The sequence below is a fragment of the Protopterus annectens genome, chromosome 8.part0 (genome assembly GCF_019279795.1).
Source record: "Protopterus annectens isolate FY-2018-M chromosome 8.part0, PAN1.0, whole genome shotgun sequence".
Lineage (NCBI taxonomy): Eukaryota > Metazoa > Chordata > Ceratodontiformes > Protopteridae > Protopterus > Protopterus annectens.
Window position 1 is genome coordinate 726,865,222 of NC_056741.1, and position 23,405 is coordinate 726,888,626.

Here is a 23,405-nt window from a genome sequence, read left to right on the forward strand (position 1 = left end):
ATCCAAGGCATCTGCATTGATGAAATCAAGGAATCTCTGGGCATTTGTGTTTTGGCACGAGTATTTCTTCCAATTTGTGGTTGGATAGTTAAAGTCACTCAGGATCAGGGTAGAGGGATGAATCTTGACAGATTCGAAGAGGTCCAGACAGGTGGAGTGGGCATCTTGAGTCAAAGTTGGAGGCCTATAGCTAGCTATGATTTGAACAGGAGTCTTGTCCATTGTTAACTGCATATAACTAGAGCAGAACGTCACTTCAATAATAGTGTTTCATGAAAGTAATAAAGACACCAAATCTTGCTTGTTTGCCAGACATATCATCTCAAATTTTGTTCCAGGTTTCATTAATAAATAAAAGTATCCCAGAACTAATGCCCATTTCATTTAGGAAATGACTGAAGATGGAGAAAATATATAGCCATCATGCCCACTCTCTACTCTAGTGCAGAAAGAAAATTCACTGCTTATCTGATACTTCCTCTATTATCTAGAGCTAGGGAATAAAAGCAATACATTTCAAATCACAGGTATCAGAGAGATTATATAATGCTCAACTGCAATTTCCAAGAATACAGAATCATTTGGTCATTTCACTATACCTCTCGACTATCCAGGTCTGTCTTATTTCCCACCAAAACAAATGGAAAATGTTGTGGATCGGATGGTTTGGCTTGTATAAGGAATTCCTTCTTCCACATGTCCACAGCTTTGAACGAGGTAGCAGATGTCAGATCAAAGACCAGTAAACAGCAGTCTGAGCCTCTGTAAAGTGCAGCCCCCAGGGATTGAAATCGCTCTGTTCCAGCTGTGTCCCAAATCTGTGCAGAGATATATTAAAAGTTTAATCTCTTTCTTATGTGTTTAGTTTTGCATCCAGGTTTCTTAATTACTATTCCTCCACCCAAACTCTATGCTTAATTCAACATCTCAGATAAGTACAATCCCTCAGCAGGCTCACAGTCAGTATTCAGCAGTACTTCCAATTCCACAAACACTGGGCATCCAACACAAACTAAAATTCTGCTAAAGACTGCTCACAAAATATTAGTGAGGTTCTTATTACAATAGAATGTGCCTCTATACATGCCTTACATCAAGGAGGAAAGATGATCACCATGCTTCTTATGCAAGGTTTCTAAGTGGGGGAACACAAAGGTTAGGAAAAAAAGTGCAGCTGTTTTCATCAGCAGCAGCACTTGGTGCTTTCTTTTGGCATTGCTAATCTGTAAAATAAAAGCAACAAACCTAGCCTTTTCATTCATTCATCTTTTGGACTGATACTTAGGACAATTTTCAACCACAACAACAATATAGTTAAAAAGAGAAGCACTAACAAAGAAGGTACTTGCATACAGAATGCACAGCAATGTTAAAAAGTGTAAGTAATGACGCAAGCTGGAGAAACAGATTCAGTACTTTGCATCCCCCTCACATCTGGAATAGACTTCCCTGTAGACAAAACAGTGTGATACTTTCTTCTTTCAGACTGGACCTGGACAAATTTGTAATTTCTCCCTGGGCTTCATTGACTTAGCCCTCCTTGAGAGGTGAGGTACAGTTTAGGGTGGAAAATGGAAATGTGTACTGGCTGCAAGATTTGGTAACCTTGAACTTCCTGCAAATCCTATAACAATTAAAGGTGTAAAAACTGGGGAAGGAAACATGCATGTAATCAGGAAGAAAACAAAACGCTGAGAAAATCAGTGTATGCAAGACATGAGTATTTGTATGTATATGTAAATGCCATACAAATGTAACCTTGCTCCCTAGGAGGAACAGACTCAGTGATGGTGTAAGGTGAAAAGCAAATGTATGGAGAGGAACGAGAAAGATAAAATATGAATAAGAGGGTAATAAAAACAATGCAAATGACAGAGGATATGAGAAAAAGATGGAGATGAAACATTAAAAGGGGAAGCAATGTACAGACGGCAAATACAGTTAGGAGATAAACAAGAAAGGTATGAACATACCTGGCTAGATGGAACCACAATGGATGCCAAAGGGAGTAGACTACCTCATGTTAGGTTAGTGGGAATTTTCATATATGCACTACACTGGTATATGCTGAGGAGGAAGAAACAAGCATGGAAACCATTGGAGAAAGAAGGCAGAACCACATAATGAGAATTCTGTGAGAAGTGAAGAATATGTTGGTATGTGCTAAGATACAGTTGGTCAGTCTAGAGACAGCACTATAAATCTGAGCACTGTGGGAAAATGGGTGACACTGAGACTTTTTTTTCTGCTAAGTATTCTGTACCATACATTCCTATTCAGATCTGTGTCATAAGACCATAAACACACATATCCAGCTCAGCAAGGTCTGAAGCCTGCAGGAACTAATAGCTGAAGCAAGTGCCACCAAGGGGTTTCCATATTTAAGTTAGGAATAAGAACACCCTATTACAGGCAGGTTCTTGCATCTGTAGACAAAAACACAAGCAGACTAAGCTCTTTGCCTATTGTAATGTGAAGTACACTGATCTTAGCCAATATATTTAAAACAGGAGCACACAATTGCACAAATACTGAAAATGAAAACAAGATACTATCATAGGTACAGCAAGTACTTCTCTGCACTCCTATACCAACGTTACTTACATGTACCAATGCCATAGTTGTACAATAGTGGAGAAGGGAACAGGTCCCTGAACCATTTCACAGTGGTTTTGGGTGATCAATGGCAAGCAGGTGACAGTCATGTGAATCTAAAATCCCTACAACTCATTCCCCTTTACCAAACGAATACAGTCCCTATGCAAGCTGCAAGCCCTACAATTTCAAATAAAGCTAACATCTACAATGGATATTAATCTGTACAACGCACACTTATCAGTTCAACTATAATACTTTTAACATTAGATATTATTTTTATATCAAAATTATTTTTATAATATTGACTTGGATTAAAAGACATGCTCCCTTCACAAACAATATTGTCAAGTATATCAGTAATAAAAAAAAAAAAATGCCACCATGGGATTATGGCAATCAGTCTTCTAGAAGGCTATTCAGTTTATAAATTTGACTCCTAATCCTATGAATCTAAGGCCACAAGGCAGTCTGGCAGTTAGAACGAATAAGTCAAATGGGAGAGTTTTATTGATAATAGAAGGGATTAAAGAATTACACCTGCAATCCTACTCAAATTTAACACATCAAAATCACCTTTCTGCCCACACTGTGAGGACCAGATAGCTGACTTAATCCATGTATTTTGGAGCTGTAAATGTGTCTATAAACTCTGGAACTCTCTCAAGGTACAATTACAAAAAACGGGTCATCAAACATCAACATTAACTTGGGAATTCACTCTGTTACATATTCTCCCACCCAACATCCCAAGAAAACAAGCAAATACACTTTTAACAATTTTCCTACTAATGAAACTGTATATAGCTTTTAAATGGCTAGATACGATAAATATCCCTTGGGAGGGTTTTAAACAAGTAGCTACAACACCTTTTAGCTCATAAAATAGTAATAGATAAAAGAAACAAAAACATGAAATCCAGAGAAATTTGGGAACAAACCTTTAACATCATATTAGCATAATTCATCACACAGCAACTTAGAAATACACTATAATGGAACCAAAGAACACATACAAGTTCAGATATTAAATAATAACTTGGATATTACGAATGTATATACTGTCTATATAACTGTGGAATTAACAATGAAAGCATCTATGCACATAGTGTAAATAGATATGTTGTATGACCTATATCCTGTGGTATTTGACATCAATGTATAACATATGTATATGTGTGTATGTATGTATATATGTGTGTGTATATATATATATATATATATATATATATATATATGTATGTATATATATATATATATATATATATATATATATATGTGTGTATGTATGTATATATATATATGTGTGTATATATATATATATATATATATATATATATATATATATATATACACACACACACACACAGTCATGTTGTAAGATGGTTTTTATTTGTGACATTTATTAATGTAAAAATAAAAATAAAAATTATTGGGGAAAAAAAAAAAGGGATTAAAGAATTAAGCTGTGGAAAATCACTAAAAGATGGGTGTGGGAGAGAGCAAGAATGTCACTGGCTTTAATAGCTGAGTTTTAGGATGAAACCTTGTTCAGAGACATCATGGCAAATTCCAGGATTACTAGGAGGTGATTTACTGTATGCAAAGCTCTCACTAGGTCAACAAAAGGCCTCTGAGGAGTTAGCTTGCCTCTTCATCATTTGAATTGTCAGCCAGTGAAACAAAAACTGTGGAGGTGTTGAGATCTTCCAAGAAACTTTGGTGCTGACAGCAAAAGAATATATGTGTTTAAAAAATAATACAGTTTAAGGTATGCCTATTTAGTGTTTCATATCCAGCAAGATACCTTGCAATTGAATAATCTAGTACGCCATAACTACTTCAAGACAAAAACAGGTGTTATTCTCCCTCTACAGACGTTGTCGCCTCATAGCAAGACGTTGTCCCGTTCGATTCTCAGCTAGAACATCTTCTATGTGGAGGCATACGTGAATGGGGCGTGCCTTCTTTGAAGGTTGTGTGTCAGGGCTGGTAACCCGGTACGTAAAAATGCACCACCAATCATTAACGGACCAGAGTTCCGCTGTGGCGATCCCTAACCGGGAAAAGCCGAAAGACACAAACAAACAAACAAAGTGACTGTTACAGGAATGCACTGCTGTTCTTAAAATATAGGAAAGATTTTACAAATATTCAGGATTGCATCATATTTACTACTTATTGTTTGATCAGGGTTATAAATGATGCAACAGCTTTAAAAAGTCTGAATGCTTAGTTCCATAATTAATGATTAAATGTGACAACATATAGCACAAAATACTGTCACAATCAACAGTACTTTACTTTTGTTTAAAGTAATTTATTTATTGCCCTCAACACCCTTCAGCTTTTATATCTTGACACTGACTTGTAAGAGAAATCATAAATTTTACCAATATGAAAATGTTACAAGTTGCATTTGGAGTTAAACTTATACACATGCCTCAGTGAATGTCTAAGAGGTGGGCATGTCATGGGAGCAGCACAGATGGACCTGCATTATCGGTGCAGGTGAGAACCCTGCACTTGTGCCAGGGGACTCAGCAGATTGTTTTTGATGCATTTTGTCTACATTAGAAAAAACGAACCAAAACTTTCTACTACAGTGTTTGAAGAGAATTCTTCAGAAAGATGCAGCACTATACACTGGTTTGTATATATATTTATAACACATTCCAAACATAGGTCTAAAAGCATTTTTCCAGTTAAGCAGTTTTTACAGTCAGTTACTGGTGGGGTGGGGGTAAGCATGGCATGCACTTTTGGGAGAGTGTGGGAATCTGGGGGGGCCCAGCTCTTTAGAGATACCTACTACAGTCTTGCTATTCACGTGCTGAATGAAGCCTATTTTGGATGAGATGAGTGCAACAGACTATAAGGCTGATCTGGGTTGTGCAAACAATGTTTAAATGCTTGCCTGGCACATACAGCAATATGAAATATACTTGTTCTAGAATCTGATACCTGTCCTGCTTTAAAAAAACAAGTTCAATAACTAAAGTAACAGCAGTAACTTAGCAGGACATCACCACTGAAACTACTTCCAAAAGGAACAAAATAGATCTTCTGGGGCAAGTAGAAATTTCCTTAACCACCACGGTTTCACAATTTTGTTGATTTTAATGGCAAAGTTTCAAGGAAAAACAGGAGTCAATTTGTGCTGCAATGATCTGATCCTGAGACCAGTATACCAGTCTCATTTCAGCCTTTAGTATGTTGCATTAGATAAAATACCTCATAATGTAAAAAAAAAAAAAAAAAAAAAACATCTATTTCCTAACAAAACAAAAATTATGTTGTTTGCTTTATGTCCCATTTCATGCCAGAACTGAGCAAAGTGATGGCTTCAGGCAGAGTATGGTTTGCAGCTTCGGAGTTCTGGTTCTCCTTTCTGCAGTTTCTAAAAAAGAATCACTTTACTGGACCTCTTTACTATGTTTTTTTTTTTAATGTTAATAGGCAGGAAGATGTGAATAAATCTGCCCAGTATATCCATAAAATACATTATAAAGATAGTCACATTCTTTCTCCACACCTAAGAATATTCTTAACATTACAGAAAGCAATGATGATGATGATGATGATGATGATGAATCAGCCAATAAGACTGCACCATTTTTCTGAGCTCAAAGGACTGGGGAGGGGAGTTAACTGATGCCAGTGCAGCCTGAAAGTGTAGTTAGTGACCTACCAAATTAATTTACTGCATTGAAACAGAACATAGTAATGGGAGGTCTGCCAACTGCTGTATAGTAGGTGAGGTTGTTTACCTTAAGTTAAGCATGGCTAAACTGAACTATAAGAGTTGAAAGAATGAAAGGCTGACTGACTCATACCTCTCAACTGTCCAGGTTTTCGCAGAATGTCCAGTGTTTTCCCTCAATTTGGTCTGTTCCGCATAAAATGTGTGGTTTTCTGATCAATCACTGAAGATTTAAGTCACTAAGTAGTGACACATTTGAGTTTAAGACTTTATATCCTTCAGAAAATGCATGCCAGTGCAAAACCTGTTATTCTAGCAACTTTCTAAGTTTATAAGATTAATATTTAAAATCTGTCCCTCTATTATTTTAGGTTTGGTCCAGATTTCTTGTGCTAAAAGGTTGAGATATGGATAGACACCTGTCATTCCTTCTCACTGAAAGACAATCATATCTAGTACAAGATGAAAGACATTGCAAAACATAATGGCGGTTCATAGGTGTGTACTAGGCTAATGGCCCTGGAGCCTTTACAAGTCTAGCCCATAGGATTACCCTAGCATCGTGCCACCCGACCTTAGTTCCTAGTGCCTCTATCGTGTAGAGCCTCTGGAGTGATCTCCGGGGTGAATTTTCTATTTCCCATTCACTCATCAAGATTTGTCTTGAAGAGGGCCAGTGAGGTGCTCTGCTTAACACGTATGGGAAGTCTATTCCATAGCATGCAAGGGCAGTCTCTAGGTTATGAGCCTGTCCCACCAGCATGTTCTGTTGATTGTGGTAATGAGGTTGAGGTCTCTGGAGTGTGTGGTGCGGAGGGATTGGGATTTCTTTAGATGTAGCATTTCTAACAGATCTGGGTCAGACATGGCTTTGTAAGTCAAGCAGAGATCGCCTCTAAGTAGGCGATATGAGACAGAGAATAGTTGGAGTTTTTTTGTCTGTCTATATAGGACAAGTGTTTAAGGCCTAGGATCCTCTTTGTGAGATACTTTTGTAGCCTCTCCGGTTGTTGCAGGTGTCTAGTGAGGTACATGCTAAATGGGGCATTGTACTCGATGATTGGCCTAATGAGGGAAGAGTAGAGGGAGACAATGACCTCTTTCTTCCTGGATGCAAAACCCTTAGTAATGAGATGTGCCACACAGAAGGACTTTCTGACCACAGTGGCAATGTGGTGGTAAAAAGAGAGGCTGCTGTCAACCTGTGTTCCCAGATCTCTTATAACGTCTTCTGTGTTCACTGGAATACCATCAATGTGGTAATTGAAGGGAACCGGGGTTTTCCCAAGGGGGATGATGACACTTTGGCACTGAGCTTAAGGCCATTGTTCTGACACCAGTCGTTGGTCTCATTGAGGCCTTTCTGTAGGATGTCAGCATCACTTGCGGAGTTAATAATAGCTCCCAATTTGCAATCATCTGCGAACTTTGTCAGCCAGAGTCCCTTCGTGTTGGTCTGGACTTCAGAGAAGTAGATACCAAACAGGAGAGGACCCAGAACTGAACCCTGTGGGACTCCACTCGTGACTGGTCGGCAGTCTGACTTGAGTCAGCTACTTTCAAACTGTGGGTTCCATCTGTGAGCCAGTTTGCAACCCAACTAGTGATATAGGGGTTAATGCCTAGCTTAGTGAGTTTTTCTATAATTCCTGAGTGGGGAATGGTATCAAAGGCCTTGGCCAGATCAAGGTAGGCTGTATGAACCCACCTTGCCTTCATCCACAGCTCTGGTGACTGACTCAAAGAAGTCAACCAAGATGAGCAGCCATGATCTACCCTTCACAAAACCAAACTGTGTAGGATCCAGAGTTTGGAGATTCCCTATATCCTTGTTTATTAGGTTCATGATGATGCGTTCCATAGCTTTGCATATCAGACTCATCAGGCTAATGAGCCAATAATTCCCACGGTCTGTAGTCACTCTTCCTTTGTGGAGAGGGATGACTGTAGCAGTGCGCCATTCGGTAGGGACAAAGCTTGAGGTGAGGCTGTGATTGAACAGGGCACACAGGTGAGGTGCCAGTTCACTCTGTAGTTCATGTAGGACACAGCCAGGGATATTGTCTGGTCCCACAGAAGCTGTATTCTTGGCCTTGGACAGTGCTGTTGTAACCTGTGCAGCAGTAATACTGAGTGCCTGGCAATCTACTGGTATTGTGATTGGTCCTTTGGGTGGGGAGAGAGGGATAAACTTAGCACTGAATCTGTCAGCCAGCACATTGGCAATATCTGTTAGCTTGGTATAGGAGGTACCATTGTTTAGCAGCTCAGAGCAAATCTGGGTATTGCCGTGGAGATTCTTTACATAACTATAGAAGGCCTTGTGGTTGTCTTTACTATCTGCTGCAATTTTGTTTTCATAGCTAGCTTTAGATGATTTGATGAGGGATCTCAACTTTTTGTTGAAGCTAATAAGGGAGTTTTTCCAGTCTTGGGGCTTCTCCTTATTCTGCATCAGTTTCCTGTGTCTGTTGTAGAGTTTGTTTATGGCAGGGGAGCACCACTTTGGCTTCCTTTTTTTGAGGAGAGCATCTTGATTCTATTAGGTATGGCGAGATCCATGCATTTGTGTACGTGTTCGTACAGTGCACTGGTGTATGATTTGGTGGTCATGCAACTATTCTCCATTTCCATGGGTGCTGTGAAGTTAGCCACCTCAGTTTTTAGGAGCCCAAAGTTAGTGTTGGAGAAGTTTTTCATGGTGGTTACCTTTGCAGGGGGTGGGGGGTGGGAGGGATGTGGATTTCCAAGGTGATTAGTTTGTGGTCGGATCTAACCAGGGAGGAGTTGACTATTGGTGTAGAGCAATGGTCTCCTATGTTAGTAACGACCAGGTCAAGGATGTTGTTACCTCTAGTGGGGGTAAGACTGACCTGTTGCAACATCTAGACTGTTCTAAAGCAGCTTTTTTTGCTGTTGAAAGTGAGCAAAGCTATAACAGAATTGCCTTTTGAAAGACTGACTGACAGTATGCCAACCATATCATAGCTACACAGTAGCATTAACAATTGTAGTTTTTTTTGTTTTGTTTTATTAAAAAATGTGTCTTTTTAATTAAGGGGCCTAGAAGACTTAGAAATATAAACCATGATCTGTTCACAGAAAGCAATCACTAGGCCTGCCTGGTTTGCTCATTTCCCTTGCACTGGATAAGCTTGGGTTTTCCCTGTGTTCTGTCATTGTGCATTGCTGAATGTTATCATTGTTTTGATACTACTACCTCAGTACATCTGTTGTAACCAACAACTGCCCTTTCCAACAAATAACACCTCTTTGTTCATCATTTATCCCTATAGAATGCATGTTTAACATGTTTTGCCAAACTTTTTTATTCTCCCTTTTTCATCATGGCATGTGTTGCCTGCAGCACAATGATGCATTTTCCCACTGGTAGTGCATCATATCTGCGCTACTATTGTTTGTAATTTCTGTCACAAAATACATTCTCTTCTGCTGATGTCAACAAAGATTGACTTTACCTTTGTCTCCATGATGTCAGTGCAGCAAACAGAGTGAGGATGGATCCACAGACTTTAATAGATGAACCACTGTGCACAATAAGGTGTCCATCTATTGAAGTCTAAGTATGCATCACAGCTTTATCCCTGGGGTGATGTCAATCAAGGATACACTAAATTTATTATATGGTTTAATAAAAAGTTTACAAAACTGTTTGTTAAAAATGTCCCCAATAAATAAGGAATGACAGGGGTATAAATGCATTGTAGCACTTAACTTATGAGATGTTGTGATGCACCTAGGAATTTTAGCAAAACACTTTAAAGTTTGTTTAGGTCTCACACACACACACACACACACTCACACACTCACACACTCACACACTCACACACTCACACACTCACACACTCACACACACATACATATATGTATACCACACATGCACACACACACATACATATACATATATACATATATATATATATATATATATATATATATATATATATATATATATATATATATATATATATATATATATATATATATGCTTCCGGAATGTCATCTTAATTCATAGTTGTACAGAGAAACACGTAATTAGTGGCCAATTATCATGTGCCTGAATTCAAAAACTGCACTGTCTGATCTAATCACTTTAGTGTTCTCCCTATCAGCCCATGCACTGAGGTAGCGTAAGCATCCCCAGCGTACACACACACACACACACACACACACCTTAAATCAGCTTGATGAACTGGTTCAAAAGGAGCCAAAGTTAATGATTATTGTTAAGAAGAAATAAATTACATGTACTTTACTAAAGATCCCAAGTTGGATGTAAATGCAGAACACCATTCAAGAAAATCTTGAACAAAGACTGTGCTGAAAGGGGAAGATCGATGGGCAGTCATGCTGAAAGGATGATAGTTTAATACAGAGAGAAATATGAAAGGGCAGAGGCTAATAATTCACATATCCAAATGTGCCACAAAAAAGCTCCTAGAGTGTCACACACCCGCACTCCAACTTTTACCTCCAGAGTTAGGGCCAAAGCAAGTATATTTGGGGAAAAGGCACCAAATTAGGGACACTTTTTTCCAGTGCTAGCACTATTAAGTCAGAATTTCTCAACATAATTCTAGTTTTTAGGAGCAATGGAGCAAAAGTTTGAAAAAAAAATTAAGGGTGTTCTTCCAGAATCTGGTCAATTGAGAGGTACAACATGCACATGTACACATACAGAGATGGCGCCTAGTATTTAACTCCCACAGGGTGACCACTCACTCATACATACACACCCACACAGGCATATTCATGCCCCTACAAACTCACTCACACACATACACACACAGCTCTGTGATACCTACCTTTAGTCATGGTCTGAGCTGTGACCATTCATATAGGTGTGAATGCTGTCTTTTAGACAGCATTCACATTTTTTTCCTTGTAAAAAAAATAACTTGGCGTGAATCTCAAGCAGTGTGCCTAATTCTGTTCAGTTTCTGCAATATTTCTATTGCTTCAGGCATCCTCGTCCTTGAGAATATTCCTGCAACTTGGATCAAAAAACATTTGTTTACAAAATTATTTGATCCCAAACTTTAAATACTTATAGACCAAGGGACTCACACTTTTGGGATTCAAACTGCTTTGCACATATGGCATTGGACACTACAGTAGAACCGCCATAGTTGACCACCTCCTTAAGTTGACCTAATTTTCATAGACCTGACATGCACCACATGTACTAAATGGAAGACCGACCTCTCTGTATTGACCACCTCCTGTAAGTTGTATTTTGACACTTGGACTGTGACACACATTATTAATTTACCCTCTATAAAACTTGACCAGTTGAGTCTACCCTACACCAAGGGGTAGAAGGTGTGGGCTTTGCCCCTTAGTTGTATTATTTTTTCTTTAGTATATTCTTTTTTCATGTTTTATTATTACTACTTTTTGGATTAGGCCTAATGCCTTACTGTTTATCACGTGCTGCTGAAGATGTTTTCAACGTGAAGGACTGGTCTAAATTGTAGGTAGATCCTACAATTACTGAAAAATGTTACAGTTAATCGAGACATGACGGTCCAAAGGAAAAAACTCAAAGAGCTGACATTGAAGGAAAAGGTTGACCGTCTACATTTTCTGGGAAGCAGCAGCCAAAGAAAAACAGCAGAACATTTTGGTGTTAGCAAGACCACAGTTAGCAACATCCACAAACGTAAACATGAGTACTTGGAGAGATATGGGAAGGAAAGCGGAGACCTATAGGGGAAAAGGAGGAAAACTTCACTCGAAGTCAATGAAGCCACATTAAGCTAGTTCAAACAAATGAGGGCAGTTAATGCCCAAATCTCCATGCCGATGATCCAAGAAGTTGCTAAAAAGTTTGCACAGGAATTCGGGGTGGCAGATTTCCAAACATCAAGTGGCTGGCTCGAGAAATTTAAACTGCAACACGAGATCTCCCAGAAAATTGTGTGTGGTGAATGCAGTGAAGTTCCAGTAGAAGTTTTGGAAGAGTTCATCAAAAAGTTCCCGGACATCACCAGAGGTTTGAAAGATGATGACATCTTTAATGTTGATGAGTGCCGACTTTTTCAAGGCAATGCCTGACAACAGCTTTGTCATGAAGGGTGACGAATGTAACAGCGGAAAACTTTCCAAAGAACGTTTCACAGTTCTGCTTTGCTCTAGCTCAACCAGAGAGAAACTAAAGCCCTTGGTGATTTGTAAATCGGCAAAGGCATGTGCATTCAAGAGCCTGACACCTGAAGACCTCCTCCTGTCTCTTGGAGACCAAACAAATGCGCATGAATGACTGGTGCCCTATTTGAGGAGTGGGTAAGGGGTATCAACCGAGAAATGAAGAAGAAATGGTCTATTCTACTGACTGTAGACAACTGTCCTGGCCACCTGCAAGTGAATCATCTCTCAAACATGACACTGAAACTTCTGCCTCGAAACACGACCTCGAAAAAATCCAACCTCTTGACCAAGGCATCATCAAAACATTTAAAATGCACTACCGAGCCCAGTTCTTGCAGTGGGTCATTAATAAAACACAAACCTATGGAAACAACTTCATCCACTGCATGAGGTAATGCTCTGGATGCGGTCTTCTGGATCAGTTCTGCTTAGAATAAAGTTCAACCAGAAACGATATAGAAGTGTTTCAAGAAAGATGGATTTGTCACAACCCAAGACCACAATGTTTCGGCCCCATCAGACAGTCGTTCTCCCATGGCAGAATTTGAAGGAGTAGATTTTGAAGGTTTTGTTGAAATGGATGATGAGGTGGCAACCTGTAACAAACCTGACCCAGAAGCAATTTTCCAAGAGATATTAACTGAAGTACAGACCAGTGTAAAAGTGCATGAAGCAGCTGATGAAGTGGAAGAAGCAAGTGAGGATGACACAGAAATTGAGAGACTCCAAAAGATGAGGATGTCAGGCTTCTGATAATGCAGTTGACGTCATTTGCTGTGGAAAAATGCCCAGGTATGTTGAGTGGTGTAGCTAGTGTTGAGAGTGCTTTCTCCACTTACCTTTGTAATAAGAATAAGAAACGGACCAAGATTGACTTTTTTCAGAAAGAATGATTAAACTATGAGAAAACAGTAAATGTACTGATTTTGTATGATACTGTATTTTACTAGGTTTTGATTATGTATGATTTCATATGATATTCTCTAATAAAACCTGTACAAGAAAGTAAAGCACATGTACGTATCAGTACAGTGGGCCTAGTTCCTTATGTTGACCAGTTTATTACAGTCCCTTGGATGGTCAACTTAGAGGTTCTACTGTAGTTAAGACTCTTGTGGCAAATTAAATGCAACACCAATGTCAAGAACGATAATACTGAAAGAGTTTTTGCATGGTTCTGTATCCATTTACATTACAATTATTTACTTTAGTCAGTCTGCTTACTGGTGATTCATGCAGGAGTTTAGAAAAAGGCAGGAAATGATGCATGCCAAGAAGCATTACAGGCAAATTTTTTGATAACAACTTAGCATTTGAAGATTACTGTGTTGTTTTGCAGTTTTTATTACTGATATTTGCAAATCTTGCATCATATAAAAGGAAGATAACAGTAGACAGATGTATGTGAACTGTAACCATGTACACACCCCTGAAGAAAAAATAACTTCCCTGCTTCTGTTGCACTTTGCTGTGGTCATGAAAAAGCACTCATGCTGTGATGTCTGGCACTGTGACAGTTACAAGACAGGGCATAGAATAAACTGTAAAGTGGCATGATAAAGCTGGCATGGTGCCTCAGGCAAGAACTAATTTGGTAACATGTACAGTCTGTGAAACAGCCTTTGTTTGTATAGGGTACAGGACCATAAGAAGAATATAAAGTGCAGTATCAATGATTTATGGCTAGGGATGTGAGAAGCAGAAGGGAAAAAAAAAAACATTATCCTCATAATTTATCCTTATTATTTTCGACTTATGAGATTTCCTGCTAAAATGAATCAAAAAGTGACAGCATCTGACTAACCATAAGCAGCTATGTGAGAGATCAGTAGAAAATGAAACAATCTGCAAATAATTCACTGATCTCCCCTGAAAAATATCACTGTGAATCATAAGCTATTAAAGTCTGTGCTATAGTCTCTGTGCATGCCTGCACTTTGGCCTTGTTTTGCACACATATTCAGGAATAAATGGTAATCGCTGCCTTTTTGGATGTAATGCTGTGGGAAAAGCACACGTGTGCTTCATTTCAGCTTGTTTATAAATGTATACCTTACCGTGTTCAACTGTATCTGCTGACAGTAACCAATAAAACAGCACTGCTCATGGAACTTATAGTTCATGCATAAGGTTGGGGAACCTGGCAGGAGCCAGTGGTAACTGCTGAAAAAATGAGGGTATAAAACACAATCTCTTATGACATTAGTTTCAATGTAATGAAATGAGCCATAATTTATAAATACAGTTTTGCAATGCCTATACACATTCACACACACACACACACACACACACACACACACACGCACACACACATATGGGTCTATTTCATATTACCTTTCATTTGTTTTAACTTTCATTTGACTGAAATTCATTTGACCGAGACCATATAACCTAAAGTTCAAAATACTGAAAACTCACCTGACTGAAACTCATAACACCAACACCTTACAATGTTAAATTTCAACATAGTAGTGGCAGTGTGTAGACTACTGTACGGTAAGTAAAAGGTATATGCCTTTTTCCCCACTGTAGTGCGATCCTGGAGCTAGTATAAATAGTTGGGGGGTGAGGTGGGGGCGCACAACCTCCCACATTGGGGTGTGGGGGGGCATAGCCCCCCCCACACATAGTCTGGTTTTATATCATCTGATTTCTGATAAGAGGGTATATAATTCGTTTTTAAGTTCTGGAAAGTGTTATGTCTATAGTTTGCAATTTAGTGTGTTGAAATCTAGCACTGTAAGGTGTTGGTGTTATGAATTTCAGTCAGGTGAGTTTTCAGTATTACGAACTTTAGGTTATATGGTCTCAGTCAAATGAATGTCAGTCATATGAAAGTTAAGTCATATAAAGTAGACCCATATATATATATATATATATATATATATATATATATATATATATATATACATAACAAAATACAAGAACATAAATAGGAAAAAAAAAACATTGTGGAACTCCAGCCTCCCTTTAATTCCCAACTACATTTTTTCAAAAATTATTTATTCTACAAGATATTGGTCCCAGTGATGACAACAGCAGGATAAAAGCACTTTCAAACTAAACAAACAACTCAGAGGACAAATAAAGTCTACCAAAGCCAAATTTGTGGTACGTTTGGCCACCCAGGCCAAAAAAAACCCACAAAGCAATCTTTAGCTATGTCTGCAACCTCAAAGGCAATACACAATTGTGTGCAGAGCTCATTGTAAATGGGGCCACCTATACTAAGCCAGAAGACATAGCAAACCTCCTGGCTGATAAATGTAGCTCCAACTTTATCCCTCTCTCTCCCCCTCAAGCTTCCCTCAGGAAATATCATTAACTTTAACTCCCCCTACTATCACTAAGGAACAGGTCCTTAATGCTCTCTCTAAGACCAAGAACACTGCATCAATGGGCCCAGACAATATCCCAGGATGCCTTCTAAATAGCATGAAACATGACCTATCAGGGCCTCTGGAATTACTATTTAACTGTAGCCTCCAAAGAGGTTTTGTGTCTCATGAATAGAGGAAGGCAACAGCCATCCCTCTGCACAAAGGTGGGCATCTACAGACCCATAAGTCTCACTAGTCTTACATGTAAAGCCATGGAAAGAATTATCAAGTGGGGCATTTTGCACACAAACACACATACTTCGTACCTGACTCTTTCTCTCTGGTGAACCAAAGCCAACTCCAGTCACCTACCATTATGCTGTGCAATAACTCCAAACACCTGCTATTAGGTTTTCTTTCTCATTCTGTTCATTGGATGAAAGCAGGAAGCAGCAGGATGTGAATGTGGGCAAAGCAGGAAACTTCAAATTGTTAAATTTATAGTATACGCTCACTCAGAAAAGTACGAAAACTTTGTTTTTTAATTTAATGTTGTGGGCATAATCCCCTGCCAGCAACTGCCTAGGCCGCATAGTACTGGATCTGGTCCTGGTACTGAAGCAATACTATCATTAATAAAATATGCATGTGATACATTATAGTGATCTGTGAAAAGATATTGGTACAGTTTGCTTGGATCTTTGATGAGGGATGTAGTTAACAAATCTGAACAATGCCCAAACTTTCCTATACTGATTTCAAAAAGAGTTTTGATACTTGTCTTTAGGCAAGGATATATTTTATGTCTTCAGCATCTAAACTAATGCCCCTCTTAGCGTAATATTGTTGAATGTAAGAAAAAAATATTGTTGGAATGAAGAATAATACTGTTGACATTAGTACACCAGGATGAGTACATTGAAGTTTACTGCTTCTGCTTGACAGGGAATTTGATGTACTCTGAAAAAAAGATTGGCTGATGTCTCATGGTAGGGCCAAAACTTCATACACGGATGGTGCAGTGGTGCAGCGGTAAAGTTGTCACCTCATAGTAAGAGGTTCTCCAGTTCGATTCTCGGCTGGGGTGCCTTCTTTGCAGTATCTCCATGTCCTCCCTGCGTTCATGTGAGTTTCCTCCAGGTGCTCCAGTTTCCTCCCAAGTTACAAATACATGCATCTAGAGTGTTTCTTCCTGGGCCTCTGCTGAAAAATGGCTTTGTTCCAAGTCGGACCTTCCTGGTAAACAAATGTTAAATAAAATAAATAAAAATATACCTCAGCCACATTATACCCACCTCTCTCAAGCTGCACTTAGCTCTACTGAGCACCATGTGCCTTCTAGGGCCTGCTTTTCATCAGTATGGCTACATGGTTCAGTCTACTGAGCTGTCTGAGGAACAAAAAAAATCTTACTAGGTAAAACAGCTACAAAGAGCCATCCTGGTGGACATATTTTAGCTTTAATAAGACCAGAATGATGCATGTCTTTGTCACATGGGGGTATAAACTGTCAAAATCATAATAATGATTTTCTCATGAGGTTGTATGTGATAATATATGCACAGTGCTTTTGTGCAGCCTCCATGCAGGGAACCTTGTTGATCCAAGGGTGTTGGAAATGTAGACATTACCAAAAATCTGTACCAGAGGTCTGTCGCATACCATCTGTTTCTGTTCATATAGTTCTGACACACACACCTTTTTCATCCACAAGACAGTTCATTACTTTCAGTTAACCGATATAAAAGAGCAATGAGATTGATTAGGTTTTTTAAAGTAGCATTTAGAACATCCAAGTTAAAAGCACCCTAAAAACTGAAATGCAGTAGAGACCCCTTATATATCAGCATAGCCATCAAGATACTACTTGCCAACTTGTACTTCACCATTTAAGCCATGTTGTATGACAATATTTCATGTTTACAAAGCAACCACTGCATAGCAGGTGCAGAATACGACTTTAATAAGGTAGTCATCATCTGGGACAATAGCCAAAGTGTTTGGCTATAAAACTTTAAACCAGAACAATGACCAATCTGATGAAATCATGTCATGCTTAAATGGATCAGTTTCTTCACAAAGCTCCTCACTGGCATAATTTTGGAACATTATCTGCAAAACACCCTCAAAAGGCTTCACAGGCCTGTTTTAAAATCTCTGCATCTAACTTACAGTAATGCAAAACTGTAGCTAGGTGGGGTGAAGGGGGCAGCTGACCCAGGTGCAAGCTGCTAGGGGCACAATCGGCACTGTAGAAGAGGTATTGATTGATCCCTGCAACCAGTCTTTGCAGTCATTTAAGAAGCCATGACCTCCATTGCAGTTACTTAAATGCTTCTGTTTTCAGTCAGTGGTACAATTTGTGCTGTGGGGAGAGAAAGCCAATTTGTATTTGCAATTGCAGCTGCAAGCACTATTTGTTATAATTTAAACAGTTGCTTAAATGACTTTAAACACTGCTTGCAGTATATGTATTTGTGTGTGTTGGGTGGGGTTACTGGCTCGAAGTCTTTTTTTAGTTAATGTTTTTAATTTTTTTGTTTTTGGTCCTCAACTCCTAAGGATCTTTTAGGGGGTGAGGAGGGGTGCTACTGTGGATTCATGCAGTCATCAGTTAACCCAGCTATATTCTGTAAGAATTTTTTAAATTCAATACTCTGTGCTAATTTGCAATGCACAACAGTATAAAATGATGTTTTATTTTTTTCATTGGCCTCTGCTACAATATTTGTATTATTTTGGCACATCTGCAAAACACCCTCTGCAAAGGCTTCACTGGCCTGTCCTAAAATCTCTCCACCTAAAGTACAACGACAATAATGCAAATGTTTAAATTAAACACCTTTTGCTTACTTTTATCACACAGAATCATACATTTTTTTTCCCTTTTGTCATTTGGTCTTTGCCGTTATACTTCAGATGAGGAAAAGATCTTACTTAATTTTAGTTTTCAGGTTTATTAAACAGACGTGAAAAATAATCTTTTGTAGTTTTAAAACCCACTGCCTCTGGTAGCCAAATGCAAACAGAGGAATATTAAACTGCATATGAATTGGACTTTTAAATGTACTTTATTTTGCTTCTTTGTGTTACTAACTCAGTTTAATTTTTTCCCTACCTAGTTGGTTCTGTTAAACAGCTATCATACCTCTTTGCATGTGCGCTATAAACCTGTGCCCACAAAATCCTGCATGCATTAAATTTTTTTTAGCAAAGGTTTCAACAAAGTTAAGACCTTCAAATGACAAATTTCTTTCACATCCACAGGTATAGATGTAATTGGGTATGTATCTGCAATCATTAGGACCAATATCCCATGTACATTCAAAATTATAACATATATAGCATTTAGCCAGGGTTAATCCTGTATGTATCATAAGTTGAGATTTTATTTCAGAAAAATGATGATGGTTATGTCATGTGCCACACAATTTAGATAAATGTCAACATTCCTTGATCCTTTTGTTCTATGTTTAACAAATGGATGATCTGCAAATTGCACCTCATTCAGGGAACTAATTTACTTCAAACAATACTGTGAAGAAGCCGTATGGTGAAAGCGCTAACCTGTATTTCTATCATATTAAAGTTAGTCCTCGAGCTGAATGAGTCTTTGCTTATATTGGATTACATCGCATTATTGTGACTACTGAAGTTTTGAGGACATTTGATGAACTTATCGTACATCTACTGTGGTTCGCTCCCATTGTTATTTATTGGTTTGTTAATACTGTAATACATGTGAATGTTCTTCATGCAAGACACATACTTAAACAGGTGTGTGACCCTTTATGTGAAAGCACTACAATGCAATGCTCACACACATTGCCCCCAAAATGTGCTATTTCAATGCCATAGTAGTGATCATTCCAAAGCAGAAATTCTATTAGGGGTTGTTATAAACTACTGCTAGATGTCTTCCTTGTTCTGAAAATAAACACATATAGTCACATTTAGTCTCAAAATGCCACACGTCTTAAATTGGACATTAAATCCTTCTGTAAGCAGCATTCTTTATCTTCTATATGCAGAGAGATTAGCAATGGAGTTAGCAGAGGTATTAGGACGAGTATCAAAGAAAAGTCTATTATTTTGTACTGCGCCAACTAAATGTCTAACCTTTCGTTCACAATATGGCTCGATAACCACTACAAAGATCTCTGAATCCACCCTCATGAATATAATAGACCACAGTTACAACAAGGGTAAGCATCCCCACTACTGTTAAACAACCTGGCTATATGCTCTAAAAAAATTCTCAGCATTCAAGTCATGGGAATAATGGCAGGGTGAGAACACTAGGAAATTTACACCCTCACCATCCAGATGTGCAAGTTATCCTTCTTCAAAATAGTCATTATTCAGTTCATCAGCTGTTATATAGCTCTGCGGCTTGCCAAACAAAACTACTCTTTTGAAGCTATGTGGTTTAGATTTACAAACCAGAATCTTTGGTAGAGTTTAACTCTGTTAAAACTATTCTGAGTGACTACATCCTCCATTATTAAAACATGGCATTTATTTATTTTCACCAGGATAGGTCAAGAAAAGACCATTTTCACTGGAGGCCTGGGGAAAATAGCTCTAAACACGGAGAACAGAAATACATACAACAATGCTGTAATACATAGAGTTCTAAGGAAAATACTACAATAAAAACAGAGACGATATATGATAATAGTCTAAAATACAGAGTTGTAATGAAGCACTACATTAAGAACAGAAACAATATAGACTAGTGGACCAATACCTAGGAGTATAAGGAAACATGATATTAATATAAAAAAATCTTTGTCAGTGGTATTCAGTTTATCCAACTATACCTCTCAACTATCACTGATTTTCAGGGATGTCCCTGTTTTAGACACACATTTTAGTGCTGTCCCTCTTAATCCCTCCTAAAACTGATGACTTTTGGAGAAAAGGTGGTGAACTACACTTGATAAATAATGATAATAGAGTTATATACTTCATTTATTTCATTAACTAATAGCACTAATATTTTAAGTGTGTCATAGGTTCATAGATTAGTACTAGGCTAACTGCCCTTGCGAGCCATTTTAAGCCTAGCCAATTATCCCTTGTGAGGCCCAAACCCTGCACCCCTGATTATTTCTAGATTTGCCCCAGGTTCTGTTGAGAACCATGTAATATAATCCAACATTAAAGCAGTGTAACTTGATCTTACATTTGGAAGAAAAGGAGGTAGAGTAAGGGGGAAATATGATGAAGTGATGTGAAAAGTGGGACAGGGTGGTTTTAGAAAGAGATGACAATGAAAAGTGGGAATATAGGAAAATTGAAGGAAAGGGGGAAAACTCTGTGGAAAAATAGAGGTGAGATACTGCAGTTGTCCAAAAGGCTTGTAGTTTGTGCTCAAGGCGTCTATAAGCCAGGTATCCAATGGATTTGGTAGTGGCTTGAAAGGTTCCACATTATTAAGTCAGGTGTTGTTTTAATGAGGGTTAGAAGTGCTAACTTATTCCAAAGATTGGTGATGTAAAGTACAGTTGTGTACACTTACCATAAATGTAGATGTTCGAGTGTATTCACTGCTGCAGTCATTACATTTGGGTAATCTGCTGGCAGGTTGCCCTCAGTCAGCCTGAATAACAAAGTCTTGAGTCCTGCGTCGGTTGCTGTCTCCTCTTCCATGACGTCAGGTCGTCAGGAGTATAAAAAGTACAGTTGTGTACCTACCATAAATGTAGATGTTCGAGTGTATTCACTGTTGCAGTCATTACACTTGGGTTATCCTGCTGGCAGGCTACCCGCAGTCGGCCTAAATTCCAAAGTCCTGGTACGGCGTCAGTTACTGTCGTCTCTTCCCTGACGTCAGTGCGCCAGGGGTATAAAAGATGCAGCCGATGCCATTTTCTTCAGTTTTTCTTGCCCCAGATGTCAGGTGCCCCCAAAAGGGTAGGCTAAAAAATTCTGATCATAAAAAGCATGCACATAACCTTCATCTACAAGCAAATACACCACATAGGTTGTATAGACTAGAGAAGGACAGATAAGTCCCAGCAAAGAAAGGGGGATGGTGGAAGGGTAACCTGGACTGCAACAGTGAATACACTCGAACATCTACATTTATGGTAGGTACAAAACTGTACTATGTTCATCGTGTTTCACTGTTGCAGTCATTACACTTGGGTTGAATCCCAAAGCTGAGGTTGGGTGGCTGGGCCTAAATAGAATTAGGAGTGGCTATGAGGCCCTGCAGAACTGCAGTGGCAAAGCTTGCTCTGGATTTAGAGTAAAGAGGTAAGTGGTAGTGCTTTGTAAAAGTGTGCACTGAAGTCCAGGTTGCAGCCTCCGAACTGTCCTTGGTTGGTACTCCTCTGAGGAAGGCTGCTGAAGTGGCTGCTGCTCTGGTAGAATGTGGCCTAATGCCCTTAGGCACTGATTTGCCATGCTGTGAATAGCAGAAATGAATACAGTGGCCTACCCATTTGGAAATAGTCTGCTTTGAAATAGCTTTTCCTTGCGATCCTGCAGCATATGCTACTAAGAGTTGCTCAGTCTTTCTGAAAGCTTTAGTTTTGTCCAATTAAAAGCATAGCTGTCTGTGTATGTCCAAAGAATGCAGAAGTCTCTCCCCCTTATTCTGCGGGTTTGGATAAAAAGTAGGCAAATGTATGGTTTGGTTAAGAACCACACTGGACACTACCTTAGGCATAAATGTTGGGTTTGTCCTTAGAGAAACCCTGTCCGGATGGAAAATAATAAAAGGTTCCACAGCCATTAGTGCCTGTAACTCGGAGACTCTTCTTGCTGAAGTTATTGATAGAAGAGCTGTTTTCCATGATAAGTATTTTATCTCAGCTGTATTGACTGGCTCAAAAGGAGGCAGTGTGAGTTTTTCCAAGACAAAATTGAGGTCCCGTGCAGGTATTGGAGCTCTCCTTGGAGGTCTTATGTTTTTGGCCCCTCTGAGATACTGCCTTAGCAGTGGATGAGAAAAAATAGGTGGGTCCATATTGTAATGAGCTGAAATGGCAGAGGCATGGATCTTAATTGATGAGAAGGATAGGCCTTTGTCCAGCATCTCAGTTAGGTATTGTAAAATCTGAGGAATATTTAGTACAAGCGTGTCAAATTCCTTGTGCCTGGTTCCAAGCACAGAATCTCTTCCATTTTTCTGCATAAGATTTTCTGGTGCTGGGCCTCCTGGCCTCCAAAATAACATCCATAACTGCTTTAGAGAGAGGTGTGTTCTGAATGGTTACATTATCCGCCATGCAGCCAGATTTAGGGTTCTGAGTTGGCTGTGCAGGATCTGATTGCTTTGCTGGTTCAGCAAATGAGGAATTTGAGGTAATGTCCAGGCTGGGCCTTGAGACAAGCTCTTTAGGATTGGGTACCAGTGCTGGCATGGCCAGTCTGCGGCAATCAGGATAATTTTTGGCTTCTCTTGTCTGACCTTTAGGAGTACCTTGGGGAAGAGAGGGAGAGGAGGGAAGGCATACACTGTAAGGACTTTCCAGCTGAATGAAAGGGCATCCACTTTCCATGCTTGTTTGTGATAAGTCCGAGTGCAGAATCTCTGTAGCTGGCAGTTGTGAGGGGAGACAAATAGATCTATGTCTGGGCATCCCCATTTCCCTGTTATCATG

General features: G+C 39.0%; 1 protein-coding gene across 5 annotated transcripts in view; it reads right to left on the minus strand.

Annotated features, from left to right (window-relative positions):
- Positions 1-23,405, minus strand: part of LOC122808998 (ras-related protein rab7-like) — an 867,514-nt gene that overhangs the window by 80,844 nt on the left and 763,265 nt on the right. For all 5 annotated transcript variants that reach the window (XM_044080178.1, XM_044080177.1, XM_044080176.1 and 2 more), the window contains one exon: positions 600-818. In XM_044080178.1, coding sequence (XP_043936113.1) covers positions 600-818 — 219 coding nt within the window. The remainder of the gene's footprint in view (positions 1-599; positions 819-23,405) is intronic.